This window comes from Abrus precatorius, unplaced genomic scaffold (genome assembly GCF_003935025.1).
Source record: "Abrus precatorius isolate BTA unplaced genomic scaffold, Abrus_2018 Scaffold8, whole genome shotgun sequence".
Taxonomy (NCBI): domain Eukaryota; kingdom Viridiplantae; phylum Streptophyta; class Magnoliopsida; order Fabales; family Fabaceae; genus Abrus; species Abrus precatorius.
The window spans coordinates 23,710,771-23,724,649 of NW_020874428.1; the positions used below are offsets into that span (position 1 = coordinate 23,710,771).

Here is a 13,879-nt window from a genome sequence, read left to right on the forward strand (position 1 = left end):
ATCTAATTACACATGCTTCACCAACAAAAAATATTACATACAAGAAATTGTCTTGTTTAGTGCTTTGATTTATAAAAGTTAAAAATAAAGTGTTTATAACGTATCTAGTTTTAAGTTTAGTGATGGAGAGATTGTCTCCTTCAAATTTTATAAAAATATGCTACATATAGCTAATGTTAATGGATCCATAGTTAAGTAACGAAGTCGCATCAGCGGGACTGTAAACACTAAACAGGTCGATAAAGCAATGTAATTTGGATGGGACTTATCGAGTTCCAAGGTAGAGTTGGCACTATTCACGAACATAATTTTGAGCTGATATCATCATTCAGGGTAGACACATCTTCACTTTTATATATAAACAAAGATAGTTGTTCCATTAATTACTAATTGATATTAGGAAAAAAAGAAACTAACTGGAGTAACAACTATCCAGGAAAAACCAAAAAGTACCTTCACTCGACTATGATGGATCATATGGACAATGTCATAGTTGTAAGTTGCCCAATTCTTCTAAAGGAAAGCTAGTAGTATCTTGTCCACCGGTGTTCCAAAGGAAACTGGCGTACTTAGATAAATAATAAGTGTTGCCAGGATCTGCTTCCAATGCTTGCATATATCTCAGTTCTGCTGCCCAAACATCCTTTCTTACCATCAACAAGAAGTCAGCATAGCGACTGAATGCCTCAGCCTCAGGTGACTCCACCAGCACTGAACGCTTGTAGTACTCTTCTGACCTGCAAACCCATATCAAATGTATAAGGAAAGGAAAAAATATCTCAGCAAAACAACACCTTGTAGACTCCACAGGGTTTAAAGAAGAATGCATACACATTTTTTGCCAAATGCTTTCACCTATTAAGAGGTAACACTTTTTAATCTGACTGTCTGTCAATATTGCAAAATGTCAATCCACTCAAAAAGAGTCAATTGAGCTCCAGTGATTAAACAATCAACATGATTCTTACCTAACGCTCTTTTGCTCTTTCTCGCTAATCTGAAGGATAACTAAGAATGCAGCATCGTCTGATGCTAGCTACATTTTATCACATAATTTGTTTTTGAGAACTCACCCATCAATGTCATGAAGGACAAGGAATAGAAACTGTGCATAATTAGACAGCAAAAGGGAACTGTGAGGTGTCCGGAGTAAATGTTTTTTGTAATGAAGCTCAGTTTTGACATATTCCTCGTATTGATCCCCTTCAAGCTCCACAGACACGGGGGCTACTAACCGTTGGATTGTCTCATGGTCCAAAACTTCACTCTTCAATTCCTTTTCCAATATTGAAGCCTCTTCTAGCATGGACTTCCACAACATTTCCTCCTCTTCTGTCAACTCCTCCTTTACATACTCACCTTGATCAAAATCAGCATCAACTTGTGAATGTCGTAGTTTACTCTCATTGTTGGTCAAATATAGAGCAGTGGTGATCATAGATGAAGGAGTGACTGCTTTAACAGTGTTGTTGTCCATAGAGAACACGGAGAAGTTAGCTAGGAGGACCATCACATGGACCATGAGAGTTGGTGTCTTACAGAAAACCTGCTGAAAGAGCCACACAAAAGAAGCATCCATTTCTCTCCTCAGCTTGGCCATGACACTTTGCAAGTCTTCACAGCACAGGCTCTCTCTTGTTTGCAAAGCATGATTTTGAAGCTCGTGCATGATAAACAACATAGAAGAGAAGGTCTTCTTCACAGAAGAGTTAGTCAATTCACCTGCCTCTTTAATACCATCCTCCAATTGCAGCTTCTTCTTGATCATACGAATTGACAAAGGGATTTCCACACTGTTCACTTTCCTTTCAAACCTCAGTTTCAAAATTTCATCTCTTTCTGGCCAGCTTGGTGGTTCTGGTTCTATTCCCAAAAGAGAAGGCTCCAAAACATCAGGCTTCATTGCCCAACTTTCCTCAGAGGAACCTCTAATTTTGAGTTGTTTGTTTTGGGTTTTACCAGACACAACATAAGCAATTCCATTGCCATTTTCATCACCACCACTATCCTGAACCGGATTCATCATTTCTTCATGGTGGAAGTCATCAAAAAGTGCAGAATAGGCACGTTTTCCTCTTTGCACCTTCAAACTCCTTGAGCCAGAGAAGGTTGACCTATGAACCAAGCCGCATGGCATGATGGCATTGTTCCTCTCACTGGCATGTCTCAATAGCGAAGAAGGAACAGCACGTGGTGTCTTCAAGGAATCACAGGTAGAACAATAAGGGGTTCTGAACTGCCAACATTTAACATTGGGAGAGACTCTTGAACCCATCTTCGATCACCAAGTTCTTCCAGAGATCACAGAAACAATGAATACACTGAACAAAAAAAACTATACCTCCTAAAAGGGAATCATCATTAAACCCAAATAGAAAATAATCAAAATCACGGAAAACCCGTGAAGTAAATAACGTGTTGTACACACAGTCTTTCTTTTTCTGTATTAATAACACAATCAGATCACCGCAATTTATTATGAATAGAAAGACACCGACCAAAAGGGGTAAAGAAAAAACGATCCTTTTTTGGTGAAAGAGAGTGTAAAAATCATAATATAAAAGGGGTATGGCAGGATTTGAGTAAGGTAGATTGCATAAGTTTTCAGGGGTTTGGGTGCAAAGTCAAAGAGTTAAGAAGTTCGTTCAAGCTGAAAAGAAAGATATGTGTGCAGTTGAGACCGAAATAAGCTGAAGAAGCTGGTTCGTGAGAGTTCAAGAATGTTGTGTGCCAAAACCCGATGATAACAGATGGCAACAGAAGAGGATGTTTTTTTTTACTGAAAAAGTTTGATAAGCCGTAGGAGGGTTTTGATGAGTAGAAGAGTGGAGTGGATAACACGGGGGCCTAGTTTACGTGGCAATGAGATAAAGTTGGAAGATATTTGTTTAATTTTTTAATTAGCTTTGAATGGATTTTCTCTTGATATTGATTGATTGGTGGATCATGCTCTTTTCAGTTGAGTGGTTCGTGATCCCAATAGCGATGCGAGTTACATGCTTTATATCACTTCGAACGTGTAAATAACACCAGATTTTTTCTCCAATAAGTGGATTTGGATGACCAATAGTTCAGTTTTTTGGATATAGGCACAAAGGATAAATTCATATATTTTGAGATTATGAAACTTTAGTTTTTAATCTCTTCAAAGTGCGTCCATACTATAGTTGTACTGCGAAAGGATCATAATCCTTGTGACATTGTATTCATTTTAAAGAGTACTATAATATAGAGTATGATTTTTTAAGCCAGTATAAATTTAAATTTTTTTATATTTAATCTATATTTTTTATTTAACTTACATCTAATATGTTATTTTATTTATTATTAGATGTAAATTAAATAAATAGTTCAAATTAAGTATATTTTTTTTTTAATTTATACTAATGTAAAAAAGTTTTTTTTATAATTTATAAACATTCACAGAGTATTATAACTTAATTAATATTTTTATTTTTTTAATTTTTTAATATATCATATCATTCAACATCCATTACATTTATTATTTCTCTTTTTAATTATTTTCTATCTTAAGAGGTAGACACATCAAAACATTTTCCTTTCAAGAATGTAATCCTCACAGTGATTTTGTTGCAACTTATCCTTTTCTACTCCTCTCTTTCTTTCATCGACCAAGTGTGTGCAATATATTTTATGTTTAACAGACAATGACAGAAGCTCTTGCAATAAAAGCTAAATAAAAAGCAAAGAGCCAAGTGTAATCTCAAAATCTAGTTAGCCCAATATTATTATACAGCAAGCCTGTGGAGGTCAAAATTTTATAAAAGCTTCTAAAGCCCACTTATCTTTAGTGGCACTCAATCTTTAGAGTAATGCTGTTTATAACAAAAGCCCATGAAATTTCATAATTCACTGTGGCCATGCAACGTGTGATTAGGGGGAACATACCCTGGATAGGCCTTAAGATATGTGGCTCCATGTCAAAGAAATATAATAAACTTTATTTAAGGAAAAAGAGAGGAGATTTCAGCAGTTGAATATAGATTTGAAACAGGCAATACACGCATAGTTGATTGTTCTATCATATTCGTAATCATATGTTGAATTCGTACCAAGCAGGCAAAAAAAAATGGATTGGTAAAAAGTTCTAATTGGAAGGATAAATCAAAGAGAGATTATTTAACAGCAAAATAGTAGAAATTGTTGACCTGTTCTCATTTTCCTTTCCTGCTGGATTAGCTTTACCATAATCTGTGTTTGACCATTTTCTTAATTTTATTTTAGTTACGTTCTAGATTATGGACTGTAGACTGGAAGAGAATTACGGACCCATTCTTCTTTCAATTTGTAGTTGAGCTTATCACACCGTCCATTCCAACGCATTTTTCCAGCAACACAACCGCCCACTAATTCGTTTAATAAATATTTGTTTTTTCACTAGCGAGTATACATTTTTTTCTTAAAATTTTAAAAAGAGCTCTGTTTTTGGTTAAACAAATATAAATTTATATTCATAATCTGTGTCAAAATTGCAAAAAATTTATATTCACAGTACATGTGTTAACAGTACATTATTTTGGTTGGTGGGCAAATGAGAGGTTACCTTCTCATAAAATATGTATAATTTATATTTATCAAAATAATTGATACTTATCATCTACTCAAATAACTTAATTTATAGAAAAAGATTTGTTGGAAGATCATCTCACCGAACATATAAAATCTGAAGATCTAGTTAGCTTTGTTCTCTAGAAGGGTTGCGAAATTGATTGTCTTCTGTCCAAGGTATTCACCAGCCATATTTGACTTGTATCTGTATCCGAAGATTCTTCTTCCTTCCCCCAATTCTTTGTTGTTCGAGTCCTCCTTTCTCATAAACCAATCACGCCTCACCAAATATGCTAGATTGCTTGTGCCCACTGACTGATTATAGTGGTTGAAAAAATTCATTGGAAACTGTCAGCACCTTTTTCTTTAACAGCACAGACAAGGTCGAAATTCGCAACCATGCACAGGCCACAATCTCTAACATCACAAGGCTAGAATACAATCAAACTAGAACCTATGGCAGGTTCACAATTGGGACGTACGCTGAGAAATGATTACTGGAATTCTCTCCGAGTAGGAACACATTAAGTGAATCATTTTAATTCGTTATTCAATAAACAGAAAAGTTAAACCAAGGATCATCCTGGCCCTTTATCGTTTTTTATGTTAAACTTTATTGTAAATCGGTAGAGGCATTTGGGGTTCAATTTGTTTTCCTATCATCAAACATTTTTGGAGTATTAGTTATCGACACCTCAATTTCACACACTCGTTACTGCATTTGAATTATTTACGTGGTCCTCGATCACAGTTCTGTTTATATTCCCTAATATCCATAACAAAATGTAAGCCCTTTGGAAATTCAAATGTGGGGATCAGAATTTAAAACAGAGATAAATAACCATGGGGAAGTATATGATCCAAAAAATAGTCAAATATTTTACACACAAAGATTGTTTACATTACAACAACCAGTTACAAAATTTAATCCATAAACCCCCTCCCTCCCCCTAAAAAAATGATTTTTTTTTTTAATTTTTACTTTGTGTTGGTGTATGATTGAGTATGAATTGAATTGAATTAACTAGAAAGAAATGGGATATTGATGATTTTCCCAATAATAACCGAGAAAGGTCTTGGCGGCATCCAAGCTAGGGAAATAGGTGGGTTCAAGGAATATCTGACTCAAGGAATTCGCATTCCCCTCAGAGCTTCCCATCACCACTGTCACAACCTGCTTGTAAGCGTAGAAGAAACTCTTCATCGCAATCTCAATCCCCTGCATGGCCTGCAACACATGAACCCTCTCGAACCCACTCCTCTTCTCCGCGTACACCTTCATCGCCGCTTCCACCATCCCAGGCCCACCCTTGGGGTCCACCTCCACCTCCAATATCTCCGGCACCTTCTCCCTCAAATCCCTACACATCTTCGTCACCTCCACCAGTTCCTTCGATCTCAAGCAAAACGCCATCGTTTCTTTCCACGATCTCATCCCCACCTGCTTCTTCAATCTCAACAAATCATCCGGATCCATCATCACATGCATCTCCTCCACCTCCGCCACCAACTTCCAGATCCGCTCCACCGCGTGACACTCACCCGCCGCCTTCTCCAACCTTCCACTCTCCACCGACTCCGTCACCCTCTCCAACAACCCCCGCAAGGCGCGTATCCACGACTCCACGATCTGGTGCGTCGCGTGCATCGTACGGTTCTCGTAATTCTCCACGTGATCAAATGGTGTCGTCTCCAGCGAGTGAATCTCGTTCGGCCTGCAAACGGCATCGTAACGGAGAACCGGCTTTCCCGCAAAATTGGTCTCTCCCAGACCCAACGTGTACGAACACCTCATCATCTCGCATTCCACGGTGGAAAGGATCCTCTGCGCCAAGTGCTTCGATTTTTGCCACGTGGCGAGACGGGGAAGCAAGCTTTCATGGCTGTAGCTTCTGCTCTGGGTGGTGATCCCATTGACGTCACAAACCGGTGCCTTGCCACGTTTCTCGGGGTTCTGTTCCTCGTCTTCGCAGAGCATGGCGATGATTTGGACCTGGGCCTTGGCGAGCGACTCGACCCGCCGAGTCCACTCGCGCCGGTTGGGGTAGGGTCTTGGGTCAGACAAAACGGTTGCGAGGAAGCGAAACGTGATTTCTAAAGCGTGGAAGGCGGGCTTTAAGATGGGCTCGTTGGGCCAATCGGGGAAGTGGTTGGAGTCCCAGAGGTTTCTAAGCTGAGGAAGGCGAAGGTAGTTGTCGTATGCAGCGCAAACATGGGAGGACGTTGTGGTGATGTCGTTTGTGCGTTGCAAGGTGGGGAAAGAAAGGTGGGGTTTTGGTTTATCCGGGAGAGAGAGTTTGGGGGAGACGTTGGAAGCCATCATCTTCGATTTCCAATATAAATCAACCATTGTTGTTGTGAATGAGTGAAATAGTATGATGGAATTGGGGTGTGAAGAGGGGAAGGAAGATGAAAGGTGTATTTATACGGAGAAGAGAGAGAAAGACGTGTGGACCGGGGTTGGGATGGAATCGGACACGAAGAAGAACAAGGAATTTGAAAGTAGCGGCGGTGTGGAATACCGTTTATTTGAAATTTAATATTATATAAACATGTGATGGAGGAAGTGGAGCAGCACATGGAGCTTATCCACACCGTAAAAAGGACAAGAAAGGAAGTTGAAGGAGAAGAGACTTTGTGTTTGTGTTTGGAAATTGGAATGCAACAATTGAGTCGTTGAAGTTGGACCTTCTAAGAACCTAATCAACACCCAATCACTCCGCACCATGCGACGTCAGACTAGAATCCTTCCCATTTTGGCTCTTTTCTTTTCGAATCCCACTCCAACGCCCAATTGCGCCATTCCCTTTTCTTCTACTTACATAATCATAATTTTACTTTTTTTCCTCAACCAAATTATCCAAAATTTCAAACCCCCTTTATGCATATCCTACTCATAACTCATCTTAAATGTTTCACTTTCCTTTTTCACGTTTCTATTTGGTTAGTGATACACAACACCTACAATTAAATAATAACTTTTGATTTTTTTTATATTTATTAGATATTCAAATGTTTATACTCATCTTCATTTTTTGTAATTTAGTTATTTAAAATATTTGTTTATGAACTAATATAAATATTAATTAAAAAAACACTATAAAATTGGATAAAACTAGTGTGCGTAAAATGATATTCGAGGACTAAATTAAAAAAGAATAAAATCAAAAGTTTGTCATCTATTTTTCTACTCAACTAACATGTGCAAGATAAAATACAATTAAATTCAAACAAAAGTACATGCATGTCTCCTAGAGTTACAATGGATGGATACATTTAACAAATAAAGATTACACAAGCTCATTCCGAGGAGCCAAACCGTAGATATAAATTTACAACAATGTTAACACAAACTAGTATAAAAATGAGAAACAGTACTGTGTGTAGAGCCCAGATATAACAAACAAAGCACTATTCAATTTTAATTAATACTAATTACTTTCTTTTAATTATACTTATATACAAAATTAAACATTTTGTTGGCTTTATTTTGAATTCTCATTTCATCCACGCGATGTGTCGTGGATAACACAGAAGATAAGTATAAACTTATCTTTCGTTCTCTTTTTGCTTTTTAGCCGTTATGTATGGGAAATGGGTATGTCCCGTTCCCATTGTGTTTTTTCACTGATCCAACTCATCGACGCTTTTTGGCCACGTGTTCTGTCCCGTACACGTCACGTGACAAGCACGTGTTTGCACCCACCATGTCGGCCAGGTCAGTTGCCTTGGATGCTTCCACGTGGAAACACTGCCACGTGAGGAAGGAAAATGCCACGTCCTCTCCTCACAACTCATGTATGAACCCTCGCCAGCTTCGTAAACCATCGTGAGGGTCCAATGATGTAATAACGTATATACATTCATAATTCAAGTTAATTAATGATGATTTTTTCTTTTTATAATATTATATATTTACCTTAAAATATCCTCTTGAATCTCAAGTTACCATAGAAAAAGATTTCGTCTTCGTGGGGAATGGGCAATGAGAAGTCTTGAGGAACCACCCAAATAGTGAGTTGCATGCATAGTTATTTGACTTTGAGAGTCAATTGTGGGTTCTGTGTGTTTATCCGCATAGATTAATGAGAGAAGATGATCCATAAAATGAAAAAGAGAGATAGAGATAGTGTTGGAGATAGAGTAGAATCCAAGGGAGCGGTAGAAAAGGAATGGAGAAATGTTTGGGTTTTAAAGGAATACGAAAGGGGAAAAGAAGTAAAGAAAAGAAGACAGCGGCATGCACTTATTCCATTACCACTTTCATGGATAGTAGTGTATGGTGGTCAAGAATTTGGGTCACTAGCATTTGATTGCGTCACTGCATAAACACGATTCCTTTCATTACCATAAGAAATTAACAATCATTTTGTGGAAATCTTTTATGCAAAATGTCGTCTACGGCTGCATAAGCATCGCATCGCGTCCCTCATTTTTATTCATCATCAATCATTTTCATCTATCAAAGGCAACAGTTTTTAACATTGAATCATAAAAGCCATTTCCTTTTTCTTTTTCTTTATTATTATTATTATTATATTTTGAAAAAAAAAAACTTGCTTAAGGCCTGCCTTGAAAAAATAAAATATTTGGTACAACAAAATATATTTTATCAACAAATGTCTTTAAAATACAAACAACATAAATTTAAAACATTAAAAACTTTAAATAATAAAAATATTTCATAAGAAATATTTAATATTTTAATTCATATTATTGAAATACTAATTAAGAAAAACATATAAATTAATTGATATAAATCGAAGTTTTTAAAATTAGTTCAATTGAATATATATAATATTGAATTAAAAATTAATATAATAAATTAACATGTTTTTTATAAATTAAATATTTTATTATATTAAATTAATTTTTATTATATTCAAACACAAAATTGTAATATATATTAAAACGTGTTAATTTTACAAGATAAAATATAATGGTCCGATTTTAAGAAGCATGATGTAAACTTTCTTGTGAAAACTATATAAAATTGCCAACAGCACTCGTGAATTCAATTTCAACATTTTAGAGTCTCACTAGACTATTATCTTTGATTATTGAAAAACCTATTGTAATTGGAAAAATTATTATTTATTAAATATTTAGAAGTCTTAAGAATGTTTTAATATTTTTATTCTATTAATTTATCAAATAGATATAAGAGTTAGGCAAAAACATTCAAAAGACTTTTATTAATGGCTGTAGGAAAATTTTACAAGTTAATTTAACATCACATCTAATCCGAAATTTTAAACTATAAAGTACGTGAGTTATTATTATTTATATATTGATTATTTTTTTTATTTGGCGTGAAACTTTTTAACTATATTTATTACTCTAATAAAAATAATGAATTATCAATTACCGTTGAACTCTTTAAATATATTTGCCCTTGCATGTTTACTTTCTTTAATGTTCATAGGATGTATCACTATCGTAATGACTTTTACACAAAACTTTTTTATTAAATAACATTATTTTTTTTCAGACAAAATCAATTTAGATGAATTTTTAATAAATATTTATCAGCAAAGAATATTAAATGAATTAAACTTTTTATATAAATCATATCAACTTATACATTATCGATATTTTTTTTTTCAAAAAAGTCACAATTTAACTCCTTTAAAAGCACTTACAATTAAAAAGCTTACATCATCTAAAAAATTTAGAATCTGAATCATCTGTAATTTTGGAAAGAAATGCAGTTTATAGTTTAAATTCGTTTAAACAAAATAAAATTTGCTTAAGTGAATTTAGTAAAAAGTGATTTTGGTTTAAATCAAAAAAATTTGTTTAAGCAAAATTAGTCAAAAAGTGATTTTTGCTTAAGCCAAAAAATTAGCTTAAGTTAAAATTGCGAAAAATTTCAAAACTTTATCTTCTTTCTTTTTAAACTACAAAAAATTTGAAGAACTTTTGTTTATCATTAATGACTACCTAGTTAGCAAAGAATCTTATATATTTCATCCCACTAAAAAATATTCCAAATATATTGTTTAGTATGCCGCTTTTGCTAAACATTAATAAGGTAGATAACCATTTGGAATCAAGTTAAATTGTTGAGAATGATGATAAGGATTATAAGAATGATAATTTTAAGAAATTGGTTGAGAAATAATTATATTATTACATGTTTTAAAACACTTAAATTTTCATGGTGTGACCACATGATCTTGCACAAATATTTTCAAATATATTATTTAGTGTGCTAAATATTAGTTATGTAAAATCATTTAAAATCAAGTAAAATTGTTGAGAATGATGATAGGAATTATATAAATTATAATTTTGAGAAATTTGTTGAGAAATAGTTATATTATTACATGTTTTGAAACACTTAACGTTCTGATGACCATAAAGTGTAATTACATAATTTTACACAAATATTTCTAAACTTTTATGTAGTTTAAAGAGAAAGAAGATAAAGTTTTAAATTTTTTTTATAATTTTGGCTTCACTTTTGCTAAATTTACTCAACCAAAAGCAAAATTTATTTTGCTCGAGTGAATTTAAATTGCAAGTTACAATTTCCTAAAAAACTATAGAGAATCTAGATTCAAAACTTTGACAGTGTCCAAATCTTATATATTCGTACTTCTAAAAAAGGTGGGGTGTTTTGTTAAATCAACTATTTGTTGCATGTAAAACTCACCCAATTTGAAAATTAAACTGTAATTAAAAAAATGTTTTTAAAATTAAATTGTCACACTGAAAAACTTTCTTATATTAATAACCTTTTGTTGTATATTTGAAACATGTGTGATGTGATATCCTAAAACTTTTGTACGATTATCATACTTAAAATATTTATACTAATAAAAATAAAACATGCGTCAAGTTAAAAAAATATTATTATATATAATTTATTTAAAATTATATTATTTATATTATTTGCTACATAGTTTTATTATATATATATTGTATATTAAATTTTTTATAAATTTTTAGTTTTAAATAAATATAATTTATATTTAAATATTATTTATTTATTTATTATAAATAAAAAATTATAAACAATATATTAATTTAATAATTAAATATTACTAATAATAAAATTAAGAATATAAAAAATATATTAATATAATATTATTATTTTATTTTTAAATTTTAATTTATTTAATTTTAATTTAAATACTCTTTAAGTAATTCAAATATAATAATTTATTATTAAATAAATTTATTATTTAAACACATATTTAAATGTTATTAGTTAAAATTTTTAATATACAATACCTTGAACATTTTTTGTGAGTACCACACAATTTACCTACTTGAGAAAGAAGAGAAAAATAAAAGAAGAAGAAGAAGAAGCTGTAGTTGAAATAGTTGTGTACCGCACAAGTGAAGATAACCGATACGGATATTATTCATTCTTAATCTCTTCCAAGCTATGACCATTTAAATAGAAATAGAAATTAAGTTGAACATTTACAAATTCACTCATATCCAAATTAAAAATTCGTTGTTTTAATGTTTTTATGCCCCGTAAAAAAGAATAATAAAATCATGGTTTCAGTATGCCATGACATGGATGTTCCTTCCCAACTACCATAATGTGAAGTAAAATTAGGGAATCTAGCCAATCTGCAAAGTGGGCTTATGTGATCGCTACTTGTTAGTTGTTACTGTGCTTCTGTAAATAGTTGGGAGTTAGGTTAGGTGTTGGTGTATCCCAGTTTCAAAATTTTAAGCTTTCTTACTCTTGAGTGCTCTTCTTGTCATATGTTGGCTGCTGGTAGGCTCTGACTTCTGTATAATGGATAGGTCAATCTTTGCATATATGTATGTGCATGGGTCTTATCTAGCCAAACTTTTCTTGACATGGTTTATAATTCATATTGCTGAGATATCAAAGTTCTTTTTTTATGTTAACAAACCTTATTTGCTGAATGTCAAAAATTCAATTTTTTTCCTAATGCACACAATGGGATAAGATTGAATTTCTTGGCTTTTAACTTTGATATTTATCTTAATTGGATAAGTAATAGTTATAAACACGGTGCAATTCAAGAGAAGCACAATTGGTTACAAAGGACACTTGAGAAAGGAGAAATTTTTCCATAGTCCTAACACAACATGTATGTATTTTTGTAAAAAAAGTAGACACGTAACAAGGTGTGAGTGCTGTAGACTGCTTAGTCACCACCCAAAAAATTCTCTGGAGAGAGCCTGGGTGTCTTTAATATGTTGATAGAAAATCATTGTTCCTTTTTCTGAGAAAATTGAATCTTATAATCTACCATTGAGTCCTAAATAACAGGTCCAGGACCAGGCTAACCTGAATAGAACATCTAAGTTCACTTTTTCCTAATTCCAACAGGAACATGCTGCTGAATAACTCAAACCGAAGTCCTGAACTGTGCTTTTAAACTGGTTGAGGGGAATTGTCTTCACTAGCCTTTTACTGAATTCCTTTTCAGGTATTCTTTTTTAGTATGCTGCTTCAATAAATATCGGCAACACCTGGTGGGACATTGTTAAAATCTCTTAACTACATAACACTTTCTATTTCCTCGGTAGTTTACTACTGCTAAGAAATCTTATGGCATCTTTGAAGTGCGGCAATCTCAATTTTTGGCACTGTATGTATGTGCGGGGACATAAAATGAACTATGATATAGCCTGATCATATTTAAAGATGATACTTTTAATACATATAATTTATAATGTAGTTTGTCTGTGTAATTTATTTATTTGCTTTGGTCTCTTTCAAAAAGTTATTTCTGAAGCTTCTCTCACTTTGTAAATTATTAACACTGAGTTTGTGTATCTTTATTTATTTTATGACAAAAAATAATAGAACTCTAAAAGCTTAGTTGTTGTAAAATAATATATCTTTATCTCTCATGTAGATTACCATCAAATGAAGTTCCTGTTGGCAATCAACTAAGGTTTGTTTAAATGTTCTTTTAAAGCTATAACAACATATCTCTAGGTGCATTTGAGGTTAAATTCTTGAGTGCTTCCTTGCTCACTATTATGTGTTGATGGATACAGAGCATCCACTAATCTTTCTCTTATTCTGCAACAAGCATAATAAAAAACACGATGGAATGGCTAACAATTTTGATGAGTATTTTCACAGTTAGCATATTAACCTGATAGTCTGGGTAGAGATAACCACTTAGGTTTCTAAATATGTGGAGGCTCTGTTTTACAGGGTCATGGATTTCTTTTTTGGTTCAAACTAATTAAACTTCCTTCTCTCTCTTAGTGTGCATGACTGATCTTGTCTGTGTTGCACAAATGAATTAAAATTATGGTTCAACAAGTAGAATCATTCGGGAGTTATTTATTAATCCTA

The 13,879-nt window shown here is 33.3% G+C and overlaps 2 protein-coding genes across 3 annotated transcripts; both read right to left on the reverse strand.

The window, feature by feature from the left end:
- Positions 1–288: 288 nt before the first annotated feature.
- On the reverse strand, positions 289–2,836 carry LOC113847403. 2 transcript variants are annotated; one of them, XM_027476496.1, is made up of 2 exons: positions 1,074–2,836; positions 289–737 (listed from the first exon to the last, which is right to left on the reverse strand). In XM_027476496.1, the coding sequence occupies exons 1-2, from the start codon at positions 2,273–2,275 to the stop codon at positions 488–490; spliced, it is 1,452 nt and encodes a 483-aa protein (XP_027332297.1). In that variant the 5' UTR covers positions 2,276–2,836; the 3' UTR covers positions 289–487. The 2 variants fall into 2 exon arrangements, 1 of the variants encoding a protein (XP_027332297.1); XR_003501773.1 differs by having other exon boundaries at positions 358–737; positions 969–2,778.
- A 2,565-nt stretch (positions 2,837–5,401) lies between these two features.
- On the reverse strand, positions 5,402–7,083 carry LOC113847644 (nematode resistance protein-like HSPRO2). Its single transcript, XM_027476872.1, has one exon. It carries the CDS (start codon positions 6,917–6,919, stop codon positions 5,594–5,596), a length of 1,326 nt encoding a protein of 441 aa, XP_027332673.1. The 5' UTR covers positions 6,920–7,083; the 3' UTR covers positions 5,402–5,593.
- Positions 7,084–13,879: the final 6,796 nt, after the last annotated feature.